The following is a 27,428-nucleotide window of genomic DNA, read 5'->3' on the forward strand; positions in this document are numbered from 1 at the left end:
TTAGTTACTTTATGTACTGTCTTCAACACGCTAAACACGTCTCACTGTGTGTGTGATATATTTGTTTGACCTAACAACATCGTTTACACAAAAACAGAGAGTTTTTAAACATTTTATTTAAAAATTCATTGTTTTTCTCAATAAAACCAACAATCGTTTTCAATATGGAGTCACGCGTCACGGACGATAGATGGCGCTGGCGGGTGGTGACAACTATTTCATTCAAATAATTTGTGAACCGAATTCCGAAGCATAAGCGAAGGAAGTAGCGGGCAGGAACTAGTATATCCGTGAGCTTCTTTATATAAACATGGCTACTCGGGTCAATGACTTGTCAACGTACCTTTGGAGCGTAACCCGTAACGCCTCTCTATTACGATACGGTGGGTGAACTGCATTTACTAATAACTACTTGCCTCATAGTGTTTTATTTCACTGACCACGTCTCATATGAGATATTGTAAGGGAGGAAAACACACAAATATATATCATATACTTTATTTTAAGAAAAAATTAACGCATATTCTGACGTAAATTATATCCAGGGCTCCCATCCTGACCTGGTCACGCTGAGGATCCTTGGATCGGTAGATTGGAGCAACAGATTTGATACCTGGAACACACACACACATATATATATATATATATAAAACTCTTCAAATCTAACAAGGGTTTAAATTCCTGAATAATGACAACACTTTCATATAAAAAACACATTTATAATAGTAACCGACCTGTTCCTCGACGCTGTATGAACATTTGTCATCTGTGCCGAAGATCTCGTCCAGCATTTCCAGATATTTCTCTTTGTATTTGACCTCTGACCTTTGTATCCACTCCTTAGTGACCTGGTGCTGGAGAAGGCGGCCCTGGATTTTGCCGCGGATGGCGGGTAGCTGGGAATTAAATAATGTATGCTGTTAGAAGAGAGATGGTAAAGAAAGGGGGCGTGGCGTGTGACGTCAGTGATGTGTTAATAGTGCGAGGGTAGCTGAGACTAAGAGTGGTCTGGGGGTGAACTTTGAAACTGACATATATATATTGTTAGAAATAAATTAGGCAGTACTTCCACTAAGATGTTTATTGCTCCACAACCCGTAACAAAATCCCCCAGTCCAGCACTTACATCCTATTTATAATATTCAAAGATAACATTTTTAGGTGTGAGTAAGTTACAATATCATACAGAGGGCGCTAGTTTCCCTCATACGAGTTTCCATTAAATAATAAAACACTGAACATTACGTAAAACATGCAGAAGCTCTCATTATAAATTATAAAACCAATCGTTAAGTATTTGGACATTTAAATTACTGTTCAGAAACATTATTAACATTAATTTACACTTTTATAACAAATATACAGATGGTGCTAGTTTAACCATCATAAGAATTTCGACTCGTCTAATACACAGGGGGTTCACTTCTCACCTTATCCAGGTGTCCAGATCTCTTGAGCGATATATTTACTCCTGGGAGTATTATTCCTTGATATTCCCGTATTCTGGACAACATTCTTTGGAGTCGAGCTTCGAGAACTGCAACGTGATAGATTACAAACAAAATAAAAACACTAGTTGATGATATGCACTGAAATAAAGTTGTCACGGTCAGTAGCTGACAGCGCCATCTCTTGGCCACAAGTTACTACATAAAAAACATCGACTCTCACAGCGTGTCCTCGATGAAACCAAACGGAATTATTGTATAGATTACAACCTGTATATTGTTATGATCTCTAAGATACATGACTGAGAAGTTACATCAAAATTTGTTCAGTATATTTTAACGAGAAGATGCAACAAACATTCGTTCAGCCTAACATTTTTTTCATTTATAACATTAGTAGTGTTGTGTTCGTTGTTAGGTACATTGTAATCTATGTAACTATATATACATATAATCGGTCTGTAAGACCTGATTAGTCTCGTACCGTCGGTGCTACAGACCGCCAGCAGGTTCCTCGTGAGTCTGGCGGGCGGTATCTCCTGGGGCTGTAGGGCTCCGCAGTCCACAGCGCAGACGGTGCCTCGGACCGGGTCATACAGGATGTTCTGTAAATGACGGTCTGACAGACCTGTCGGAGAATAATTAAATATATATACAGAATGTTAAATAAACAATAATGTTAAATAAGTAGTCATGTGACCTGTGTTCTATATTTTCTTCAGAATATCCTTATTATATATAACCAACCGCCAGCGCCGTCTATCGTCTGTATGACGTCACTTCATACAACATACAACTACCATGACGTCTTCCCATGCGAACTACAGGGTGTTAAGGTAAATGATTTACTATATGTTATTTTCATGTATGTCTGACATCATTATACTAATAACTAATTCGTATATGTGTATGTGTATATATACTGTGTGTGTGTGTGTGTGTCCTCACATATATGTGACTCACCACATATAAAGCTGAATGCTGTCATATGACCCAGGGACTCGGTGAAGGCCGTCTTCTTCCCTATGAACTCTTCCAAGGTGAGACACCCCGACTCAATGGATGACCTGGTGTATCAGAACAAACAGTCATATATATAAAAAGTGTGTACATTAGATATATATATAAGCCTCCGAAAGAAAAGTAGTGTGACAGAACATTACATATAGTAACCTATGTTGAAGTCCTATCATATTAATAACCTGTACACCAGTGCACGCCATCTATCATCATCTGACTTGTGAATCTAAACCATCTGGGGTGAGATTGATGCATACGAAAACATCATTCAAATCGGTCCAGCCGTAGGAGCCGTTGAGGACTTCAGTGTAATATGTAAATATCTATGTAAAGTACATAAGTTAACTTTATTTATTATATCTTATATGACACAGACTTTATATTTACGAAGGACCTCACCGTAGTGAAGTGGAAGGCACGCTCTTTGCTAGGGACTCCAACTGGGAAATAGCTTGAGGTACGTTTAGTATGAGATTCTCGTCAGCGGTCCGAGTGACGCCGGCTGAAAAGATATGTATATAAAACATATTATATAATATAAAGTCTTAAAATATTATCGACAAAACTGATTAGTCCATAGCCCACCATCCCCACCGCCGGTGTCCACCATGTCCCGGAGTCGCGTGTTATTCTCCACGTACTCGATCAGAAGACAGTCGGATGTGAGCGGCGTCACCTTCAACAGATAATCTTATAAACTATTTCACTGTATAGTTATTTCAGTCTGTTGTATTAAATTGTACATTTTACATCTACGAATCTATTAGATTGGAAAAAGCTTTACCGATTTTGATAAGACTTTATATGAAAAACTGTGCTTCAGGTCCTTGTCCTTGAAAATATAAGCCGTGTGTCAGAACAGCTTATAGTATGTAATGTATCCCTTAACTGCGTATTTTTCTCGCGTATTCTTCATAACATTCGTATTGTATCTAGTGACGTGACACAGACGATAGATGGCGCTGACTGTTTGTTAACTTAAATATTAAGCAAACCGTATTTCTCCCTGAAAACCATTCGTATTATAATCACCTTATATCCCCGTGGGATCTCCCAGGCCTTCTCCAAGGCCCCCCGGACCCTGACCGCAGCCGCATGTCCCTTACCCTCTGTCTTCACTATACAACGACGTGTGAATCCGTCTGACGACAAATAGCTCAGTAACACCGGCCGGGTCACCGCGTCACGGTATACGGACACCTGGAAGAGAGGGAAGACATGAGAGAGAGAGAGAGAGAGAGAGAGAGAGAAGATACGAGACAGAAAGTGTGAGAGAGAGACAAGACACGAGATAGAGTGACTGAGAGAGAAAAAGAGAAGACACGAGACGGAGTATGTGAGAGAGAGAGTATTACAGATACTACTTATATTGTAAGTCTGTAATAATGTATGTATGTCTATTTCAGTTTAACACACAATACACTGAATCGGTTTTGGTAAAACTTTAGATGAGTGTAGTTAACTCAAAAACTATTCAGCAGTCCTTATTCGCCTGACACGCGACAGAGGTCGCTGGCGGTTAGGTAACATATAATAAATACAGTTCCGCACTATAATACACAAACATACATACATTTTCCATGAATTTAATGAAGTGGACTCCGTCCTTGAGAGCCAGCAGTCTGTCGAGTGCCTGACTCTGTTTCTCCTCTAATAGAGTCGGGCAGATGTCAGTTAGAGAGAGACGGCTCTTACTGGATTGTAAGTCTGCGTGTATGTCTTTCAATAGCCGCTGCAACGTGTGTACGTCCGTCCCTGAAATAATACATTAACATAGAATATTATTATTTTTTTGTAAAATATTTCAAATGAAACTAATATGATGAATTCTGCTATTGGATTTTTATATATAGGTTAGGCAGAGAGGAGCTTGGACGGTGGAGGTGGGCGTTTAACGCGCGTTATATAGGGCCCCTTAAAGCTACACCTGGGTCGCCAGTCCCAGGCACAGTTGAAGCTCCTCTCCCTGCAACCATGGACCCGGCGCCCGCACGGTGAGCCCATGGAATGATGAGGAGTTTCGTCTCTATTCAAAATCCCGGAAGTCGCGGATCGGTATCCGGATCGTAATAATGAATTAGTCTCACCAAAATCGTCACAGCCTTCCAGTTGCTTACTGTACTTGTTGAGGACGATGTAATCAGCTCCGACGTACGGATTCTCAAAAATCCTCCGTCTCATATTTGTGTATATCTGTTTGTATTTCGTTACATCTGGAATTAACATCTGTGTGTTACACGACACGCACAGAACATTATAAGGCATTTTTATAGTGAAACTTTGATATTGAAGAAAGATCGATTTTTATATGCATGATTTCATCAATCAGTGCGGACAAAGCCGCGTGTTTCAGATAGTATGCACAGTATAAATTTGTTTCTCGTAAGTTCTTTTGCAAATTATCTACAAATATATTTTCTTAACGACTTATTTTTCTTCTACGTCTATTTCTACAGATAATATATTTTTCAGTCAGTCTAGACTATTCTGGTCTCAGTCAAGTCCTAGATGGTTATAATTTTTGATATAGTCATTATATTATCTGTGGCTTACAAGATATTTCTTTAACAAATAATAAATACATATCAGTGACATAACATCCACGATTGTATGTTTGTATTGAAAGATTAATTTACATTATATATAATTAAATTAAATTTAATTAAAAAAAAATATTATTAATAGTGTGCTTAAAAATTATATGGTAACAGAAAATCAAGGTCATTTAGTGTGTGTCACGTGACTTCCACAAATGACAACTTTAATGACGTGTCCTTGCAGACTAGACGGCATCCCCGGCTGAATTGTAGCCTATGTTATATGTAAGACTCGCTCTGAGGTCTATCTCACATCACTGAGAAGTTTAATCGAAATCCGTTCAGTAGTTTTTCCGTAAAACACATACATACATACAGTTTCACAGACTTTCACATAAATAATTTGATCAGGACATATCCTGACCGTCTGTTTGCACGGCTGCTAGCATCATTCCTATGTATTGTTTCAGCAAATACACAGGGTCAGAGACTAAGCTCAGACACTGCTTATATTTGTCAGAGCTGAGCTGGTTTTGATGTAGCTCGAGCAGCGCGGGGTGAGGAGAGAACAGCTCGCGCTTGGACAGCAACTGGTCCACGGAATACTGGTCCATTGTGCTCAGGAGGGGTTGCAGCTGAGGGAAAATATTAATATATATGTACGTGTGTTGGTCGAACGAGAAAATGGCTGAATCAGTTTCGATGGAATTTCAATAGAGAGACATTAAGAGACAGATGCGATAAATTTCATGTTATTAATAATTGTATGTTGTATTGAAGCTGCTTCTATTAGTCCGTCGGTGTATATTTAGGGTCCAAATAAAAAATTGGCTTCAAAATATGTGAAAGGGAATTATATATATATATATATATCTTTTAGCTACGAAGTAATATTGAGCTGACATTAAAATAGTGGAAAATTCATTTACTCCAACGGGTTTGGACCCCGGGACCTCCGGTACATAACGCTTCAGTCGCTTAGCCAACTGAGCCATCGTGTCCTGGCTTTGTGTTGATGTATTTTCGTTGTCTGAACATATCTATCTTAATGAGAGCATTCATTCAAATAAAACCAATATTACCGGCTCATTTTATATTTTTGTATTACAGTAGAATCCCGATCATCCGGACTCGCGTCACGGCTCTAGTGCCGCGCGACTCGACACGTAGCGACAGGTTTAAACGCGCCTCCGAATGTTTACTCCCGCTCTCATTTGTTTGCATGATTGTGTTTGTTATTGTTTCATTTTCTCTTATAACGTTTAACTTTGGCCTTTTATTTTTGTTAACATCTTGCATTGGAAATATAAAATGTCTCAGCGTAAAAGAGTAGTGTCGTCTCTTGGAGACAAAATGAAGATAATCGAGGGTATAAAAAATGGTGAATCTGGCAGTAAGTTACTTCTGTTAGTTAATTCTGACATTAAAAAAAATTCTTTAATTAAATTTACTTGTGCGCTTGAGAAAGAAGACGGCAGCTCGCAACGTGAAGTCATGAAAAAACCAAGAATGAGGTTCTAGAGAACGCAGTTTTCACTTGGTTTTTGCAATTGTTTTTTTTTTAAATCGTTTTGTCTAAACGACGTAGGTACATATGTCAAACTCATTACATAATATAACATTTAAATTTCAAATATTGTTTGATTTGACTATGAAATCGATTATCCGGATTTTCGATTATCCGAATTACCACTGGTTTTAATTGATTCGGATAATCGGGATGCTACTGTATTTTAAACTACACACTCCCGACGTTTCGGTTGCTCGCAGCAGTGACCGTGAGCGGACGAGATCTGAGGTATCAAAGTACGCGCAGTAATCCGAAAAATATTTGTTTCATTTAAATAATTATATTAACTCACCGTGTTTAGTATCCTCTGGGAGACATTCTCATCCAGGGTCCGGTCGAAGGCGTCCAATTTGTCAAGAACAACGTCTGTTGATGGAGAGCTTTGATAGGAGATCGTCTCACAGATTGACAGCATCAGTGAAGAACGCTCGTCGATATCTGGAAAATTTTGTATGTTTATTTGTTCGTCTGTGTGCTCTTATCTCGGGAACTATATGTATGAAATAATATTTATATATTATACATACAAATCATTTCGCTGTCGACACTAACGAGTAATTTATGAGTGGACAGACAGTTTATATGAAGACGTGTACTGAGATGTGTTTCATATAAAATGTATGAGAAATATATTGAACTATATAAAGTAAACATCACACACACACTACCGCGACTCACACACACATACACCGATCCGTGAACATTCCTCAATGTGTGTGACGTCACTGAATGTTAAACATCACACACACTACCGCGACTCACACACACATACACCGACCCGTGGACATCCTCAATGTGTGTGACGACACTGAATGTTAAACATCACACACACTACCGCGACTCACACACACATACACCGACCCGTGGACATCCTCAATGTGTGTGACGACACTGAATGTTAAACATCACACACACTACCGCGACTCACACACACATACACCGACCCGTGGACATCCTCAATGTGTGTGACGACACTGAATGTTAAACATCACACACACTACCGCGACTCACACACACATACACCGACCCGTGGACATTCCTCAATGTGTGTGACGACACTGAATGTTAAACATCACACACACTACCGCGACTCACACACACATACACCGACCCGTGGACATCCTCAATGTGTGTGACGACACTGAATGTTAAACATCACACACACTACCGCGACTCACACACACATACACCGACCCGTGGACATTCCTCAATGTGTGTGACGACACTGAATGTTAAACATCACACACACTACCGCGACTCACACACACATACACCGACCCGTGGACATCCTCAATGTGTGTGACGACACTGAATGTTAAACATCACACACACTACCGCGACTCACACACACATACACCGACCCGTGGACATTCCTCAATGTGTGTGACGACACTGAATGTTAAACATCACACACACTACCGCGACTCACACACACATACACCGACCCGTGGACATCCTCAATGTGTGTGACGACACTGAATGTTAAACATCACACACACTACCGCGACTCACACACACATACACCGACCCGTGGACATTCCTCAATGTGTGTGACGTCACTGAATGTTAAACGTAATGGCGTTTATAGTCTGCTATTGAAAGTGCAACAATCAATTACTCGTCTTACTAATACAACATATAACCTGTGCTGTTCTCAAACATGGTCTCCAGACAAGTTATTCCCAGCAAACACAACGTGTCGAGGTTCCTGGTGACGTCGTTTTCAACGTTTCTAACGTCGCCCATCACGTGTTTCACGATCGCTTCCACGTTAACTCTTTCCACGGCTGAGAAACAAATAATTACAGATTGTTATTTGGTGCGATCGATTCTAATGTAACTTCCACGTGTACACAGATCCTGTATAAGATACGCGACACTCACAGTTCAAATCTCGTCTCAGACGCAATGTCAGTTCGTATAGGCGCAACATATCTCCGTAACTGTGCTGACTTCCAGATTGTATCATAGACTCTGTGGAAGAACAAACAACATTTATTTTTGAATTGCATCAAAATATGTTTAACAATATCAGGTAACAAACAAACTAGTCATGTCGAGTCGGCCCGACCTGTTCTCTCCAAAATATTCTCCAGAGCCTGCCTATCGTTTGATTGTAATGCCATCCCCCTGAGGGCCAGCAGTTCCTGGTGTCTCATGTCTAGCGATATTTTATCGTCATTTGTGCTGAAAAGTTAATAAAAACATACATACATATATATATATATATATATATGTATATATATATAATTTTATTCTAAAAAGAGTTTTGGAGATTAATTTATTTAACGAATAAAATGTATTTGGACGAATAAATTATAAAACTATTAAAGCCGTTCAGGTGTTTACGAGGTGACGTGTAAACGAACAGACAAACACGCAAAAGAAAATAAATCATAACTAAAATTTTCGCGAGTACTCGTCAACATATGAGACTAAGCCTTTCCGATACTACTAGCCGTTGTTTTATTCCTTATGACACTTTCATCTCGTCTGCGGCTGATCACGGATGCTGCAGAGTAACCGACACGTCGGGAGTATGGAGTTTTTAAAATAATAAAACAAGTAGTAAGTAGTATAATGCGAAAAATATTAGTTACATTTAAATGACTTATGGCAAGATTTGTCTTCTTCTGTCTGTCTATATAAAGTGACTCACGCGATCCCCTCGCAGCATCTCAACACCTGGCTGTACATCTTCATGTGATTGGCTCTCGTCATCCACAATACCTGTGACGGAGACGGACCCTTGGAACTGTTACTGCACAGTGATCTAGAAAAGATATCAAGAAAATATTAAATAAAGAGTCGAAGTAAATATTTTTTTTTAATATGAAAATGAAGATGTGAATCGGTTTGTAATATGAGGATGGAGATATGAATCGGTTTGTAATATGAGGATGGAGATATGAATCGGTTTGTAATATGAGGATGGAGATATGAATCGGTTTGTAATATGAGGATGGAGATATGAATCGGTTTGTAATATGAGGATGGAGATATGAATCGGTTTGTAATATGAGGATGGAGATATGAATCGGTTTGTAATATGAGGATGGAGATATGAATCGGTTTGTAATATGAGGATGGAGATATGAATCGGTTTGTAATATGAGGATGGAGATATGAATCGGTTTGTAATATGAGGATGGAGATATGAATCGGTTTGTAATATGAGGATGGAGATATGAATCGGTTTGTAATATGAGGATGGAGATATGAATCGGTTTGTAATATGAGGATGGAGATATGAATCGGTTTGTAATATGAGGATGGAGATATGAATCGGTTTGTAATATGAGGATGGAGATATGAATCGGTTTGTAATATGAGGATGGAGATATGAATCGGTTTGTAATATGAGGATGGAGATATGAATCGGTTTGTAATATGAGGATGGAGATATGAATCGGTTTGTAATATGAGGATGGAGATATGAATCGGTTTGTAATATGAGGATGGAGATATGAATCGGTTTGTAATATGAGGATGGAGATATGAATCGGTTTGTAATATGAGGATGGAGATATGAATCGGTTTGTAATATGAGGATGGAGATATGAATCGGTTTGTAATATGAGGATGGAGATATGAATCGGTTTGTAATATGAGGATGGAGATATGAATCGGTTTGTAATATGAGGATGGAGATATGAATCGGTTTGTAATATGAGGATGGAGATATGAATCGGTTTGTAATATGAGGATGGAGATATGAATCGGTTTGTAATATGAGGATGGAGATATGAATCGGTTTGTAATATGAGGATGGAGATATGAATCGGTTTGTAATATGAGGATGGAGATATGAATCGGTTTGTAATATGAGGATGGAGATATGAATCGGTTTGTAATATGAGGATGGAGATATGAATCGGTTTGTAATATGAGGATGGAGATATGAATCGGTTTGTAATATGAGGATGGAGATATGAATCGGTTTGTAATATGAGGATGGAGATATGAATCGGTTTGTAATATGAGGATGGAGATATGAATCGGTTTGTAATATGAGGATGGAGATATGAATCGGTTTGTAATATGAGGATGGAGATATGAATCGGTTTGTAATATGAGGATGGAGATATGAATCGGTTTGTAATATGAGGATGGAGATATGAATCGGTTTGTAATATGAGGATGGAGATATGAATCGGTTTGTAATATGAGGATGGAGATATGAATCGGTTTGTAATATGAGGATGGAGATATGAATCGGTTTGTAATATGAGGATGGAGATATGAATCGGTTTGTAATATGAGGATGGAGATATGAATCGGTTTGTAATATGAGGATGGAGATATGAATCGGTTTGTAATATGAGGATGGAGATATGAATCGGTTTGTAATATGAGGATGGAGATATGAATCGGTTTGTAATATGAGGATGGAGATATGAATCGGTTTGTAATATGAGGATGGAGATATGAATCGGTTTGTAATATGAGGATGGAGATATGAATCGGTTTGTAATATGAGGATGGAGATATGAATCGGTTTGTAATATGAGGATGGAGATATGAATCGGTTTGTAATATGAGGATGGAGATATGAATCGGTTTGTAATATGAAGATGAAGATATGAATCGGTTTGTAACATGAGGATGGAGATATAAAATAACATAAATAGGGTTCAATTGTTGTCTAAACTATCCTATATTTTAGACAGGCTATACTTCACCACGTTTAGGATTTTTTTAAATAATCTGTCATTCTGTTGCTTAATGTTCTTTCAGATCCATTTCTCCTCTGGTTTCTAGATCTATCACAATAATACTATAAAACGGAATGATATCAATCTATATACTAGTAATATTGTCTATGGGAAACAACAGATTCCTATACACAAGCTGATGATATCATATCATAAGGCAGAATCTTATGGCATTCTATGGTGTACTCACCCCATCATAGCCCTGAAGGCCCACTTGGAGAGGCAGTCATGGTCCATATCGTCTTTCGTCACCTCCCACTGCTGGGAGCCTAGTACCTTTGCACATAATATGGAGCTTATATGTTTGTTCGTTTGTTGATATCTCAGGAAGTGATGACAACGTGTCGCGGTGTTTAGTAAATGGTCTATATTTAATAGTTATTCATTTTGGGATTTAATAAAATATGTATCTGTTAAAGGCGATCGGGCACAGAGTATAGTTGGTGAGCCAGTTGTGGTCCAACTCATAACATTGTCAAAAAAGTATGCATATCCCGCCCAGAGGTTTACATACAAAAAAGTTACATTGAAATCGGTTTAGCACGCCGCCATACAAACTGAAAGCTAAGACCTTCGCGAGTTTTATTCTTTAAATGAAACTAATATTTCTCGGATATACTAGGCGTGATTTATTTTTTGTTAAAAATCCATACTCCCGACGTTTCGGTTACTTTTCAGCAGCCGTGACCACGGGCTCTGCGTCTCGTCTGCCCGTTATTTCCCGAACTAATGCTACTCACTGCGGCGACGTCGAACTGCCTCTTCGGCCATCGGACCAGTTCTTTTAATACTTGGTATGTGTGTATGTCTTGCTCCCTGTATTTAGACACTAAACACCTCGTCCAGAATGGCGCGTCTGTAACATAGTATTGTGAACACTCGCCGTGTCTCTTCAACATGAACTTGTGGGTTAAATGAAGTCAAAAGAAAATTCTTCTCATTTTTCTTGATCTATATCTATATCTGTTTTACGAATTTCATACAAATCGGTTTAGTAGATTCATCGTTACTAACTTTTACATATATTACTAGATAGCATTATGTATACTTACCAGTGAAGTCGTATTTATCGACACACAACCTAAACGTCTGTGTGTCCGTCCACAGAGGAGGGAGTTTAGTAGATATGTGTGTCTGCTGGTGAGTGGTGAGGTCGTCCCAGTTGGACAGTTTGCCGAAAGTTGATATAAGATCTGGAACACAAGGTTCGATTTCCGGAAGATAAAAAAAATTATTTAAATAAATATGTGTGTGTGTGTGTGTGTGTGTGTGTGTGTGTGTGTGTGTGTGTGTGTGTTTAAATTATTTTTTATACATTACATTTGTATTGAATTACCTTCGATTGAGAATTTGTTATTGACCACGGACATTTCTTCATCCCGGGGCTTATTTTGTCTAAAAATAAAATAAAAACAATATATATATATTACGTTTTAAAGCCCTATATTAAAAAACAACTAACACACCCCAAAACAAATATTTCCTCTCCCTTTCTCAGAAGCACGTCTTCATATAGAAGTCGACACACACCCTCGCCTTCAGAGCCCAGGGACGAGTTGACCAAGTCAGTTAGTTTATATGAGCTGGAACGAAAATTAAAAAAAAAAGCAATCAGATTCGAACCCAAGACCTTCAGGATACAACTTCAAAGTCGTTCTATCGACTGAACTACCACGCATTCGATTAGGATAAGCAATTTTAATATACTATGACATATATACATATATATATATATATATATAAACTCACTCGATGTCCTGCAAAATATCAATCTGCCTGGCAATTTCAATGACTCTGCCGGTTACTGGACTTATTTTGATGCAATTCATTATATCTGAACAGATGGCGCTGCGGAAATCGAACCCGGGACTAATTTTACCACACTGACGTATGAATTGGGTTATCAGGGACGTACAGAAATCATCGTCCGTCTGAAAATAAAAAAAATGTGGTTAAAATATGTATCATAGTAAGGACACGACAGCTCAGATGGTGAAGTGACTGTGGTGTAGTGTTCCGTAGGTGCGGGTTCGATGTACGATGCTGTAATACCAGCAATAAATAAGACTACTAAATATTGTCTGGCTTCTGTTTGTCTGTTTGTTCTCTACATCGTTTCTCCTCGCTCAGTGTCAGTCGACTCTGTATAAAACATAACTACATGTGTACTTACTCGAGCAAATTGCAGTATGTTCTCTACGACGTCCTCTAAACTTATATGTTGCTCAAGATCTTGATTTGAATCTGAAATAGTGTTTGTTATATATATATATATATATATATATATCTGTATCTGTATGTGTAACTAATGGACTCAAAGTTTCCTCAAAAACGATAAATAAGTCTAGACTAGTCTGTCTAGTATTCTAGTCTAGACTAGGTTATTACAAGCTGTATATTATCAATTATTAATTTATTTACATATAAAACTACAATAAATTACAGCTCTTTAAATAGAAAATGGGACGAGGCAGATTATATTAGAACATGTATTATCTGTTCCGCTGCGGCAGCCATATTGTTTGGTGACGTCATCAGTAATCATTGACGTCACCATTGGATTTTTCCACCAAGTTAGTTGTGTACTAATTAAATGTCAGTACATTTGTTTTTTACGTATAATATGTAGGTAATTGTTCACCTGTACTGGCCAGACTTCCGGTTACTGTGGTCGGTGGAGCGCTGGAAATGAAAAAAACTTATATATAAATATATATATATATATATATAATTTTTCATAATACGAATGCTAACCTTATGTCAATATCATCTAATTTGGTATTTCTGAACGTATCCTGTTCCCGGATGTCCTGCAGGAAGAGCTCCACCGCCGCCGCCAGTGACACCCTGAGACCGTCAGCGAGTGGCACCACCAGCGACAACAACAGACACTCGTACAGTCTACACAGGAGGAGGAGGGAGGCAGTATATGTGTTGTATTAGCTTAAAGTAATACATTCAGTTTTGTACCTTGAGTAACAAACATTTAGACACACACACAACTTGCCAGTCAAAAAATTTCGCTAGTACGAAGAATATGCAACGCGATGGACCCGGCGCCCGCCCGGGGAGGCCGCTGAATGCTGAGAGGCTTCGTCTTATATATATATATAACCACCTTGATGTGAAAGTTTCGTATGTCCGTATAACAACAGTATAAACACACATACAAGCGACCAAATACATTAATAAAAATTATATATGGCTGCAACCAGAGGTCCGGGAGTACTGAGAAACTTATAATCAGAATTACATATCAGTACTTCTGACCTACACCTAAGACTACACGATGACGCAGCTGTTAGGAGCAGCGCCACCTCGTGTGCGGGTCAGGCGGCTCCTGGTTCACTACGGCTTGTATGTTATCCATACAGCGACGCCGCCCCGGCGATGTTCGTTTATTATGTAATACGTTGCACGGAGATCAAAATTTAGTAAATTATAACATTTTTAGCGTCAGGATGGAGTTAAAAAAAAAAATCGAGATCATCTAAAGAGTTTTTGACAAACAAATCAAACTATAAGCAGATCGCAAACGTATGTTATATACGAAAACAAAATGGCTGACGTGGCGCGAGTTTCGATCCGTCTCGAACGAGCGCCAGCGGGCGAGTGGACGGCCGGCCAGGAACAAGCTCCTTATATAGATGAACTCGGTACCTTTTTTTAACTAATATTGCTATTCATATTCACTGACTCACCTGAGCGCCAAGTCCGAGCTGAGGCCGCGAAGTCCCCGGAGCCCTGCAGCGAGCCCCCGGGCGAGTCCTTGCAGGGTGCTGTGCGCCGGAAGCTGCGGCCGAGCGGGGCGCTTCATACTCGGCTCCTCGGACGACCTCTGCACTGTTACAGGATGTGACGTCATACGATGCGATATTGTTACGAGCTAGGCTTTAATTAGTAATATTAACACGGTATTTAATTAGCTTCTTCCGGGGAAGATTTAAAAAACATCCGCTAGAGGCAGCACTGGCGGGGGGGGGGGGTACATATGTTTTGAATTCTCTACTGTCAACAACGTCAAACGTATAGATTTATAATGGAGTTAACGGCAGATGATGTACCTGGAGGAAAAATTAAATTTGTAAATCTCTTCGTCAACTTGTGGCTATACAAAAGGCACAAATTTTACACCATCTTGCTTGTAACGAAGCACAATATTCTGTAGGCGCAGCAAATTGCTTTTGATTTTTTTTTTTATCTCAATGTTTTTTTTTTATTTTAATAATCAGAAAACGTACGTTTACTATAGAGGATTCAAGACACATCTACCCCCCCCCTCCGGTGCTGCCCCCCCCGCCGGTGCTGCCCCTGGCGGATCATTTTGAAACCTAAATCTCGAGAATATCCTGTAACATTCACGGAGCCGATTTTGAAGCCGGCGTTGATTTTTGACAATATTAATATCATAAGTTGTAGTAACATTCAAAGTCTCTCATGACGAGCGGGAACACAGCTGCCCCGGGCCCCGCAGACTCCGCCGCTGACAGCACGCGCTGTCTGAGGGCGGGGGACATCACGTGGAGGGCGGTCGAGGCCTGAAATATATATATATATGTGTGTGTATGTATGTATGCGTCAAAAATGATTTCCCTTGAGTTTCCCTTTTTTAGATAGAATAAATTTAGAATTTAACATTACAATAAATTAAAAAATTTGTAATGTATATTGCATGTCAAGTCCCCACCAGCTCCACTCCTTGTGTCGTGTCTATCATTTTCTCGAGTTCTATCGTGTCCAGTACAGCGAAGTCGCCGCGGCCGCCGTGCTTGATATAACAGGACAGTATTGAGAGACAGCGGGGTCTCTCGCGCTGGGGGATCTTGGGGATCAGATCGCTTACACACCTACGAACAAATGTATAGACGTCTGTTTGTTTGTTACGGAGCAGTTTAAAAGCTTAGTCGATTTTGATAAAATTTATCAGAGTTATCAGAGTCGCCAAGGACGACTTCAGATATAGAAAAACTTACGCGTCACAATTATTATATATATATATGACTTCACCTGAACTGTTTGTAGTCACACACGTCAGGGAGCTCCCTCTGCAGGTAGAACAGAGCCTTGATGTAGTCCGACACGTCGCTGCGGCGGAGACGCTCCAACATAGCGCGGCATCTGGAGGGGAGGCCTCATAATATATATATATATAGAATATCATAAATGAGAAAGTAACTCTGTCTGTCTGTTTTCTGGCTTTTCACGCCTAAACCGCTGAAACGATTTTTCTGTATTTTAGTACTGATTACGGGGGGGGAGGGGGGTTGAAAAAGAAAATTTTAAATTTCTGTATCTAACGCCTCGCGGAACGGACTGCCGACTAGTTATATATATATATAATGAACATCAGCTGTCAGTGTGTATGTTCGTCGCGGCTGAACCGATTTGGATGGTGTTTGTAGCATCGCGCAGTTTATATTCCCGTGTAGCGCGGCTACCTCTCGAGTTCGTGTCGCGCGTCCAGTCCTGTCTCCTTCATCAGCCTCAGCGTCCGCCCGTACACCGGCCATAGGAGCGTCACCCGCCGCGCCGCGAGCCGCGTGACGGCGGGCAATACTTCGGGTATGTACACATTGATGCGGTTCAAAATCTTCAGGCAGGTCGGGAGTTTGTTATCGCTGGGATCTGTCCGACAAATATGTGGAAATGAAAAAAATTTTTTCATAGTACTAATTTACTTTGCAAGATATTTATCGACTTATTTTAAGACTATACACAATAGATAACATATATATAACGGACGGAATTGTTTCTGTACAAAACACAACACTTTTTGCATCTCCGTTGTCGGTTAACTGCTTACCCGCAAAATATTTCTCCAGACACTTCCAAGGTACAGTCACTTTACTTCCATATATGTCTAGTAACTTTATAAGTCTGTCCGTCAACCTGCCGTCTGCGTGTCTGTCCGTGAGGGTAGTCACCAGACTCGTGACCGCTGCTTCCAGACGTTCTTCGTCGTTTATTTCGGCTCTCCAATGTATGATGGTGTCAAACTGAAAAGAAAAACAAATTTAAATAAACAAAAAGCTACTATTATTGTGTTTGTTATAATCCAAAAACGGCTGAACAGATTGTGATGTAACTTGCTATGCAAGTAGCAGTGCTAGACAAGGATAGTTTTATTCTAGTATAGAATTGTATTATTTCATAGTGAATAAATGAATTAAATCTGAAAATATACAATTTATATACCTCGCCCGCGCCGCCGTTCAACCCGCCACGCCGGTACAACGCAGGTTAGTGGGCAACATTACTTAGATCAATTAATTTATTTTTTCTTATATACTTCATTATATAACTGTAACGCGCTTCTGCTGTGTCGATTTCCATAAAACTTTACGAAAACGTAGGTCATTTATTACAATATATATATATATATATATATATATATATACTGATTAAAAATTATATGTAATAAAATACTTAAGAAAATTCACTGAATGTATTATGAAAAATAGACAGTTCACGATAAGTACTGTAAAAAATAATAAGGAATAAATTTATATTTCCTGGATTCAGACCTGGGACCGGATAGATACCACGCACCGGTTACTTCACAGTTAAGCGTGTCCTAACTAATTCGTTGAACTAAATATACTCACAACATCGATATAGAGCTGATCCACGGGCCCGTCCGTGGCGAGAGCCAGTAGTGGGGGAGCTAACGACCCCGCGTGTGAGGTCAATGACCCCCGGACATTGCACACCGCCTGAGAACATATATTCATATAGAAGTAAGTAACAAATCTATTACTTTAAGTAATGCATGGGACGTTTTATATGGAATTTGAACTATCAACCAATATAATATTTGTAAATGTACTAAGCAAGAGGTCTACCAGTTTAACGAGCAGGTCTCAAACCTGTGCTATAACCCTGGCGACGTCTCTCTCCCCCCGGAGCGCCTCCTTCACCGCCCCCGCCCAACCTGTCTCCACCGTCAAGGCCCCCACCGTACTCAGGAGCCCCATGACGTAAGGCAGACAGGGTTGGCGGTTCAGGGAGTTGTCCGGGAGATAGAACTCCGTTGACACTTCCTGAGAGACAATATAAGGCTATTAAGACAGTACTATGAAGTACTAGTTTGTGTCTGCGACTTCGTCCACATTGTTTGTTTCGTTCGAAGAGAAATGATTAACGTTCACCAAATATACGAAACGCGCAGCGACATCTCTCGTCTGTGTCACGGAACTTCACACCACACGCAACCGATCCCAGGTGTTTCCGGGGTGCTTCATGTAATTTTGATGTAAGCTACACCGATGAAAAGTTTAGCGCAGCTTAAACCAGTTTAGTAGTTTTTGTGTAAAAGAGCGACAAACATTCATATATCATACTTCATATATGTGAGAAATACTAAAAAATAGACCTCTTAAAACTCGTCAACTAAAATTCATTCAATGACTTTAAAGAAGAATATTTCCAAGTCTCGTGTAACTTACTTTGTGACGTCACATTTGCTTACTTACTTTATGACGTCACGAGTTCGCTTATATAAAACGGGGCCTCAGACAAGCTTCGCATTTGCTGGCGCGTTCACACTCATGTGTCTGATGGTTACATAGACGACATTCTTGTTCACTGACTCGTGCTGTTTGTATTAAGAATCAATATTCTTTATACAATCTTTATTCCCTGAAACTCACCTCCTCTTTTTCCTCCACGAGATCATACATGAACGGATTCTCGGAGAGCGTCCTCAGAAACACAGGGGAGCGAAGACTGAGGCTTTTTGAAGGTAAGCGGGACGGGACGGACGGGACAGACGAGACGGACGGGACAGAGGGGATAGAGGGGGCGTACCGAGTGACACGGTGACCCTGTGTGAGACGATAGTGGTAATTATTACTTATAGCCATACATCCACTGAACTGAACTGTATTACACTCATGGAATTATTTTATTTATTAAACACGTACTTAAAATCAATTCGTTAACTGATTAAGATATTTTTTTTTTGCCTAATTCCAATAACTACTGATACACCAAGGTACAATTTGAATAATATTATTTTTAATAGTTTAAGAACACCTCCTTACAAGATAATAAGGCTATCGACACACTGTCAACTCACCCACTGAGGCTTCGCTGCAGACACCTCCTCGGAGACCAGCTCGCTCCAGACTTTGACATCAAACACGCAGGAGTAGACTGGAGCGCGCGGCTCACGACACAGAAGAGCCGAGGAAAGACAGGCGTAGTTAGCGAGTTGGAACAATCTACACGTAATATATACATAAGTAAGTGAGTACAATAATCTGAGTTTTTTGTGTGGCTCTTCTGTGAGAGTGCCATCCGCACAAAGAATATTGGTGTAAATTATGTTGTATAACTTAGCCTCATATAATGAATGAGAGTGTCTTAAGTCCTAACGCGTATTTCCTCTTAGTGTAAGAACCCCTTTTTTTTATTTCCTACGAAGCACACATCAATAGCTCTCAGGTCGTAGACGATTACCGTAAAAACAAATTATCAAACCTGTGTCGAAGTTAACAAAGAGTGGTCCAAAATAAAATTGTAAAATATTAACATGCGAAGACACGAATGGCTTCCAAGCATTACGTCCCGATCGCTTTATTTGAAAACCAAAGTTATTAATGATCGATTAGATTCAAATTCGTCCCCTACGCTTCATCAACCAAATCCAAAAATTCCATTAATCAATAAGTTATTGACCTGTATTTGTCTTCGACTCCCGTCTTATCGTATTGGGTCCTCGTTGCCACGCACAGCTTACACACGGTAGAGACTAGATAGTAGAGAGAGTGTGGTTCCACAGAAAGAGATCTGTAGAGGAGAGACTGGGGTGACTCTATGTGGTGTTTTGGTACCTGGAATAGTTAATATCTGTATTTTTTGTATATATTCTTTTTATGAAAATGTGTTCAGTATTTTTTTCAACGTCCGCTAAGAGAATATCTAAACTAGGACTCTTAGCAAAATAACATGAAATCCGGTAGTTTCAAGGAATATATTTACATATTAAATCAACTAAAAAAATAACTCGGTAAAAAATTTTCCTTAATATGATAAGTAATGAACAGTTTTTGACAAACATTCTATCAATACAATAAAATACTGCCAACCTCTTAGTGTGATTACATTAAATTACAACCAACCTTTTGGAAGATGATCTCCAATATGTTGAAGGCTCGCGTCTGTTCCGTGAGACACTTCCGGTTTACGCGAGTGTCCGAGCCACGCGGGCGTTGACGGAGACAGCGCAGAAATTCGGGGAGTAGGGGGGACGCGAACCACTCCACGTCATAGGAGTTAGAGTGCCTTCGAGTGAAAATATATACTAACCATACCTCCAAATAATGAAGAGAATCTATTCTTTTGCATAATGACTTTTAATGTGTTAGTAATATTAATAAATCCTGTAAGTTCAGTAATAATTCGTAACTTTTAGTCGTATAATTCGATAGGAACAAGATTTATAACCCTTACGTTTCAGATATCATTGATACAAATTACCATCAGTTGATGAAATTAATTGAGATATCGGTAGCCGGTCCAATTCCGACTCGTGTAACACAACAATTTACTACGAAACAAAATTAAATCTTTACGTTTTAGCGGTTAGCTGTCAACAAAACTTTATCCAAATCGATTTAGCGATTTTCAGCTTATCGACAAACAAAAATACACGCAGACATCCATGTTTATTAAATTAGTTTAATCATAACAGCAAACTACCCTCACCTTAATAATGGCACCATAAGTCTGATGAAAGCGCTGTATTCGAGATTAATGCATATATCATAGACGGCCTGCCAGGAGCCGCGGTGCTCCGTCCTCGCTAGGGACTTCATGCACGAGTCCAGGGCGGAGTCCCACCACCCGGGAGTGGGGTCCGCTGTGAGACAGATGACACTATAACTATACTAGTCAGACCGTTGATGAATCTTGACTGAGGAGAGTTTAAATTTAATAAATGAAGTAAAAAAAATGTTGGAATATTTATTTCAATAATAGTTAGTTTTTTTTTTACTTTTCTATACACCAGCAGATTCAGGACACGTTAGCTTTATTGGTAAAGCGAGCGTGACAGAATCTTTGTATGAGTCGATATTTACTTGAATATAAATAATATTACTTAGACAAAAAAAAAAAGATCATTATTTAGATGATATTTTTATAAATAAATGATTTAAAACATCTTTTAATGTCTCATGTTACATAAAATACTAACTGGCTGCGAGTGTGGCGACAGCTTTTATAACGAGATAATGTGCGTTCGTAGCCAGCGCGTCCAGTATAGCTCTGAAACAGTTGGCCAAAGAGCCGCGGAGCTCCGACAGGCGGGAGGGGAGTAGGGGGAACAACAAGAGGGGGAGAGACCTGGGAGAGAAGGATGAAAATGATTGATTGAAGAATGATTAGTTATATAACAAATGACATATATCAAAAGCAGCAGATTATTTCAATGTTTCCTTTTCATATTAAACAAACGTATTTCTATTTATAGTTTAAGAACTTACGTTAAGAAACTATAAATATATATATATATATTGTTTCAAATTTAGTCAGGTAGAGAGAGGAGCTTGGACGGTAGAGGTGGGCGTTTAACGCGCGTTATATAGGGGCCCCTTAAACCTACACCTGGGTCGCAAGTCCCAGGCACTGTTGAAGCTCCTCTCCCTGCAACCATGGACCCGGCACCCGCACGGTGAATCCATGGAATGCTGAGAGGTTTCGTCTATATATTGATTTCCTAACAAACGTCGTGAGCACAGTTCGTCACCCGTATATTTCACACTTCGGTAGAACGTCTATCATCATGAGTTTGGTCTCCAGGTCCTCGCGAGACTGCAACAGATCCACGAGTCCTCTGTACACCGCGCAGTCTTCACTCCTAACTCCGGGAAGACATTCCATAAAGAACTGCTGTTTCTGTTTGTTTGTCGCTATTTTTTCGTAGTGAGGCCAAATCTTAAATATCGATAAAGATAAAAATGTCTCAATAAGTTTGAAGTCTAAGTCATTATACAAAATGTGATTAAATGTTCCTAGCGACGTTACGAGAATATATATATATATAAGCAGGTGAACTGTGCCAGTCAGTCATTTATAGTCAAAGTTCCCGCCTTTAGTTGAGATTAATTTAATATTTAAATGTCCTCATATACCAAGAATACTAAATTTGAATTTTAGTATTTTACTGTTTAATTTAAGTAAAATTTTATTGCCGACATTATATATAATAGAATTAATTCAGTGACCTTGAATAAGACACGATAGCTTAATTGTTAAAGCGACTGTGACACGCGTCTCGGGGGACGTCGGTTCGAGTCCAGTTTTATAGATAAATTATTATTAATCCTACTTTAACTAATCAAGTACAAATTGATTTTATATACTGATTTTTATTGAGAACCAAACTCACTGCAGTGTTACGTCGAAATTTACCGTTCTGCACAAATACTACTGAACCGATGTTGATGAAACTTTCACCTGATGCAGTTTCATCTAAATATGATATAGATGGTAATTAATTCAAAAATCCCGCGCAGTTCCTTAGTGGCGCGTCATAATACTATACTTTACGCATACTTTGTTAACTATACGCGGACGAAGCGACGGGCGTACACTAGTGTCGATATAATCACCTGTTCAATGACGTCCTCGACCTCCCCCCTCCACCCCCTCCTGTTCGCATAACGTACAACATCGTACAACAGCAAACTACAAGACTCTAGTAGTGCTGCATTCAAGAAGGGATAGAACACTGATATTAGGGAGGCTGCGAACTTTAGCCCGGTTTCACCTGGACCTGGAAATAGAATTTCATCAGTTTTAAGACAATTAATGTAAGATAATTTATAGCAAAGTATTTTTGACATAATGTTGACTGGCGGAATCTTCTGTCTAATAAAAATTATTTTCTTTTATACGCATTATGTGTTATTTTGATTTAGACAAAGTTTTCTATGAAAAAGAGCTTAATTTTTGACACTACGTAAATTTAAAAAGAATTGATTTGGATACTTCGAATAAATAAAACACAAATATTGTTATCCCCGTCGCTTTACCAATAAGGGGCGATCTATAAAGTACGTCACACGAATTTTAGGACTTTTGAGCCCCACCCTCTGTCCTTGTCACAATTTAATACCCCCCCCCCCCATTGATGTGACGTCACACATTTTTTAAATTTACGTACGTATTTAATATATATAGGTTCGTCGTGGATTTATACGCGGTAGAAGTGGGAGCGAGAGGTATAACGGCTAAATCTCTCTACAACCTGCTAAAAGACTTGGGCCTGTCCAGGACTAACATCAAATCATTCTTGGAACGTACTTCGAAGGCAGCCCTAGTAGGTTCTTTTCAAATATGGTTAGGTAGGGAGAGGAGCTTGGACAGTGGAGGTGAGCGTTTAACGCGCGTTAGTTAGGGGCCCCTTAAACCTACAACTGGGTTGCAAGTCCCAGGCACTGTTGAAGCTCCTCTCCCTGCAACGCAATGGACCCGACACCCGCACGGTGAATCCATTGAATGCTAAGAGGTTTCGTCTTAGTTTCGCTCGAACCTCCTTAAACCTATTTAAATCCTTACCATTCAAAGTCCTCGTCAATTTGAGTGTCTCACTTACAATTCCGCTCTAGAAGTTAACTGACGTTGCATAAGAGGTTATCTCACAAAGAGAATGCTAAATTATTGATGTGACGTCACAAAACTATTTCCCCCATGAGTCTCGTCACACTTCTGTGATACCCTCCCTCCCAATTAACGTGTGACGTACCTTATGGATGGCCGATAAGGCTATCGTGTCACAACTCCATCTGGGAAGTCCCAGGTGCTTAAATCGTGTCACTGATAATATATTAATTCTTGTAATGTGATCTAAGACTTTCCCGAGTATTCATTTAAATGAAACTAATATTTACGGATCACTCCGCGTATTTATTATTTTTAACGGGCAGACGAGATGTCTGCCGTGATCACGGTTGCTGAAAACTATACGAAATGTTTAGAGTGTGTAGTTTTTTAAATATAATAAAATAACGCGTAGTAAACCGAAAATATTATATTCATTTACATTTAATTCTGTATTATAATAATGTATCTTATGTATGTCTGTGTGTCCCACCTCTCGTTAGGATATTTTTAATTTCCACATCATCCATATATGTCAAGGCGACGTACGTCAAATCCGTCAGACCCTCGGAGCCGGTCTCTAAACACATCCTGAGATGAGGCGAATCGAAAAAATTATTAAACATATCCTTCCATGAGACTATAAATTCGTCCGATTTGCTCAAAGTCGATCCATCGCACGCCTCTATAATAACTTTGACCGATCGGACGACAGTTTCGTTAGTATCGTTTAAGCCATATTTTTTGATGTTTTCTGATAATTCTTGTAAATCGTTATTTTTAATTAAATTCATCAATTTGTTTAATATAACCGGCGGTACAGAACCCAGGTTCTTTTTAACCGACTGCACACACAACACGAAGTGTTTGCCATTTTTTATAATCTGTTTTGGTGTTGCATTGTCTATGACGTTTGATAATAGTGTCAGTGTTGCCTGTAATAGGAAATTTAGTTTAAGAGATACAAATATATATGTACAAAATTAAAAAAAAAATATAGCGCGTGCTCAGTGAAATAAACTTTTTATGTGTGAAGAGATTAAAATGAATTAATATATGTTAATAATATTATCATTAGGATTTCCGTATGTTTGATACTAAACCCGTTTGGATGAAACTTTGCGTTCGGACATTTAAAATGTTTACAAAAACAAACTTTAATGCAAATATAAAAAAAAAAAATTAATATAACAAGCGAAACCTTCGGATTATTTTTTTTTTATTCACACCAGAGACTTTTTGATAAAAAAAAATATATATTTTTAAAAAAGGAACAAAATTCACACTAACGCCCTATATGAGGAACAGAGACAGACCTTATAGCTATTTGATAAATTTTCTTCTACAGGGACAACTATCAATTTTTAGAAACGACTAAATTCTACAGATTATTAAAATGAAAAAATCATGGTCACCTCAAAGTTTGCTTGAAAAAGAACTTCTGAGAAGACTGACAAAAACTCCAATGTAATATCCGCCCCCAGGCCGCCGCCCGTCCCGTCCGCGGCCCGGACGACCGCGCTCCTCATAGTTTCATCAAAATCGAGCCATCCCTTCATCGCCACACACGCCCTCAAGCCCGGCGCGACGCGCGCGAACAGATTGCCGTCCATCCTCTTCTCATTCAATACATTCCTCATAAAAGCAATAGTTTTATCAATTTTGATGCGGCACTTCGCTTCGTTTATAACGACAAACACATCCTCCATGAAGCTCTGCAATGACGTCTCGAATAAAAATATTTTATCCAGGAACAGACTCAACAACTTGTCTATGATGACGTTCGCGTCTTCCGCCTCCAACAGCTTCAGCACGAGTCCTGGCAGGAACCTCTCACACACAGCGTTTCTGTGCCTCAACAAATCCAGTATTCTCTCCAGCAGCTCCATGTACGCTTGATTGTCTGGGAAAGAAGGATCTAGGTCGTATGTGTGTTGCACTTCCGCGCAAAAACTACTGGACGGATATTGATGGAAATTTATCTAAATATAGTTCGCGTGTCAGAGAGATACATAGCATATAATATGTCCCTCCAGTCGGTGTGGTTCCAGCAGAATCGAACCAGAACGTGATACAGACGATAGATGGCGCTGATTTTTGAAGGAAAAAGTAGGGGAATAACCTTGTATATAATTAAGAGCATTAATCGCAGGTTCGATTCACGCAGAGCAAATATAGTTGATGGAAAATTACACATCAAATACTTTGTTAATAATATAAGGAGACTAGCATCACGCTAGATACAACGGATTGCATGCAACCCGCCACGCTTAGTAACGGCGTGGCGGGCGAGGCTCCAATCTGATCAATATTTAAAAGAAATCCTTGTCTATCACGCCGTTATATCGTTTCTCCTGGAGTCGGAGCCCACACTTAAATGTAAAACTGAAAACTATCTGTTCACAGTTTGTCGATTCACACTCGTACTAAGTGAACCAGATTACCTTCGCGTAATAGAATATAGTACCAACAGCACTCCAGTATGAAACGCATCACGCACACACACAAACATACACAAACACACACAAACATACATACAAACAAACACTCTCATGTATTTGCAATTTTATTAATCGCTAACTCATAGTGACATTTAAGACTTCCTCGGTAAATAAAACCAATATTTTCCGATTACTACGCTTAATTTTCGAAAACGTCTCGTCCGTCCGTGATCACGGTTGCGAAGTAACGAAACGTCGGTAGTGTGCGGTTTGAAGTGAGAAAAAAACGCGTAGTAAGTAACACAAAAACATTAGTTTAATTTACACCGACTGACACATTAGATCTTACTGAGATAACCACAGTACACATTAGCTTACAATTTCCTTCAACACGTATGAGCCTCTCGAGTACACGTTCCAATGTACTGGGATTTTTCTGTATCATCAGCTCCAGACCGTCCGTGAGGGTGCTCCGTGACGACGAAGACACCTCGTTTATGATATACTGAAACATCAGACAGACATACAGGTTGCATACACTACACCCTCTAGCGGAAGTCGGTTAAAATTGCATTAAATATTTAGTTAACATATAGACTAGTAATGAACTTATTGGATGATCGCTGGTTGGTCGTCTTTTGGATGGTTGGTTGGTCTACTGGTGGATGGTACGGTAGATTGGTTCACAGGTCCTAAATAAAAGTATTGTTCCGCAAAAAGGGATAATTTTATTTAATTTTCTACACACAAAATTATTATAAACAAAATTATTCCCTTGTTCAAACCTGTACGAGTTCATCCGAGTTGTTATCCAACATGCCGAGAGCGGTCACGACTCGAGCTGAGGCCTTGTGATGTGACAAACGGACACATACGCGGAGCAATACGCGGCTGAGGGACGGACCGGGGCAGGAGGACACTGGAAACATATATATAAATTTATAAACGAACATATATATATATATATATACAAAAGTGATAATTAATAGTACAGTTTCTAAGTACTTTTAAAGAAACCTTGGTTTCATCATCAAATCATAATCTGAAGTAAACAAGTATTTATATATAAATATAGTCTCTATATAATAGTC

General features: G+C 39.2%; 1 protein-coding gene across 1 annotated transcript in view; it reads right to left on the bottom strand.

The window, feature by feature from the left end:
- Positions 1 to 482: 482 nt before the first annotated feature.
- LOC116776860 (uncharacterized) overlaps positions 483 to 27,428 on the bottom strand; it is a 34,696-nt gene continuing 7,750 nt past the window's right edge. Inside the window, exons 16-60 of the mRNA XM_061529198.1 lie at positions 27,123 to 27,256; positions 26,716 to 26,842; positions 25,312 to 25,799; positions 24,390 to 24,831; positions 22,906 to 23,069; positions 22,041 to 22,228; positions 21,489 to 21,637; positions 20,999 to 21,152; positions 20,413 to 20,575; positions 19,970 to 20,124; positions 19,368 to 19,512; positions 18,940 to 19,113; positions 18,157 to 18,330; positions 17,896 to 18,003; positions 17,094 to 17,286; positions 16,729 to 16,915; positions 16,298 to 16,408; positions 15,978 to 16,137; positions 15,714 to 15,828; positions 14,992 to 15,133; positions 14,045 to 14,191; positions 13,932 to 13,972; positions 13,464 to 13,534; positions 13,040 to 13,221; positions 12,757 to 12,873; positions 12,627 to 12,685; positions 12,343 to 12,483; positions 12,031 to 12,146; positions 11,481 to 11,566; positions 9,235 to 9,348; positions 8,647 to 8,762; positions 8,460 to 8,549; positions 8,219 to 8,362; positions 6,868 to 7,013; positions 5,430 to 5,640; positions 4,556 to 4,681; positions 4,042 to 4,223; positions 3,501 to 3,668; positions 3,054 to 3,144; positions 2,868 to 2,970; positions 2,412 to 2,515; positions 1,933 to 2,076; positions 1,431 to 1,537; positions 735 to 896; positions 483 to 613 (exon numbers count right to left, since the gene is read on the bottom strand). Coding sequence (XP_061385182.1) covers positions 536 to 613; positions 735 to 896; positions 1,431 to 1,537; positions 1,933 to 2,076; positions 2,412 to 2,515; positions 2,868 to 2,970; positions 3,054 to 3,144; positions 3,501 to 3,668; positions 4,042 to 4,223; positions 4,556 to 4,681; positions 5,430 to 5,640; positions 6,868 to 7,013; positions 8,219 to 8,362; positions 8,460 to 8,549; positions 8,647 to 8,762; positions 9,235 to 9,348; positions 11,481 to 11,566; positions 12,031 to 12,146; positions 12,343 to 12,483; positions 12,627 to 12,685; positions 12,757 to 12,873; positions 13,040 to 13,221; positions 13,464 to 13,534; positions 13,932 to 13,972; positions 14,045 to 14,191; positions 14,992 to 15,133; positions 15,714 to 15,828; positions 15,978 to 16,137; positions 16,298 to 16,408; positions 16,729 to 16,915; positions 17,094 to 17,286; positions 17,896 to 18,003; positions 18,157 to 18,330; positions 18,940 to 19,113; positions 19,368 to 19,512; positions 19,970 to 20,124; positions 20,413 to 20,575; positions 20,999 to 21,152; positions 21,489 to 21,637; positions 22,041 to 22,228; positions 22,906 to 23,069; positions 24,390 to 24,831; positions 25,312 to 25,799; positions 26,716 to 26,842; positions 27,123 to 27,256 — 6,719 coding nt within the window. The 3' untranslated portion in view covers positions 483 to 535. The remainder of the gene's footprint in view (positions 614 to 734; positions 897 to 1,430; positions 1,538 to 1,932; positions 2,077 to 2,411; positions 2,516 to 2,867; positions 2,971 to 3,053; positions 3,145 to 3,500; positions 3,669 to 4,041; positions 4,224 to 4,555; positions 4,682 to 5,429; positions 5,641 to 6,867; positions 7,014 to 8,218; positions 8,363 to 8,459; positions 8,550 to 8,646; positions 8,763 to 9,234; positions 9,349 to 11,480; positions 11,567 to 12,030; positions 12,147 to 12,342; positions 12,484 to 12,626; positions 12,686 to 12,756; positions 12,874 to 13,039; positions 13,222 to 13,463; positions 13,535 to 13,931; positions 13,973 to 14,044; positions 14,192 to 14,991; positions 15,134 to 15,713; positions 15,829 to 15,977; positions 16,138 to 16,297; positions 16,409 to 16,728; positions 16,916 to 17,093; positions 17,287 to 17,895; positions 18,004 to 18,156; positions 18,331 to 18,939; positions 19,114 to 19,367; positions 19,513 to 19,969; positions 20,125 to 20,412; positions 20,576 to 20,998; positions 21,153 to 21,488; positions 21,638 to 22,040; positions 22,229 to 22,905; positions 23,070 to 24,389; positions 24,832 to 25,311; positions 25,800 to 26,715; positions 26,843 to 27,122; positions 27,257 to 27,428) is intronic.

Source organism: Danaus plexippus, assembly GCF_018135715.1.
Source record: "Danaus plexippus chromosome 29 unlocalized genomic scaffold, MEX_DaPlex mxdp_37, whole genome shotgun sequence".
In the NCBI taxonomy this organism is placed as follows: Eukaryota; Metazoa; Arthropoda; class Insecta; order Lepidoptera; family Nymphalidae; genus Danaus; species Danaus plexippus.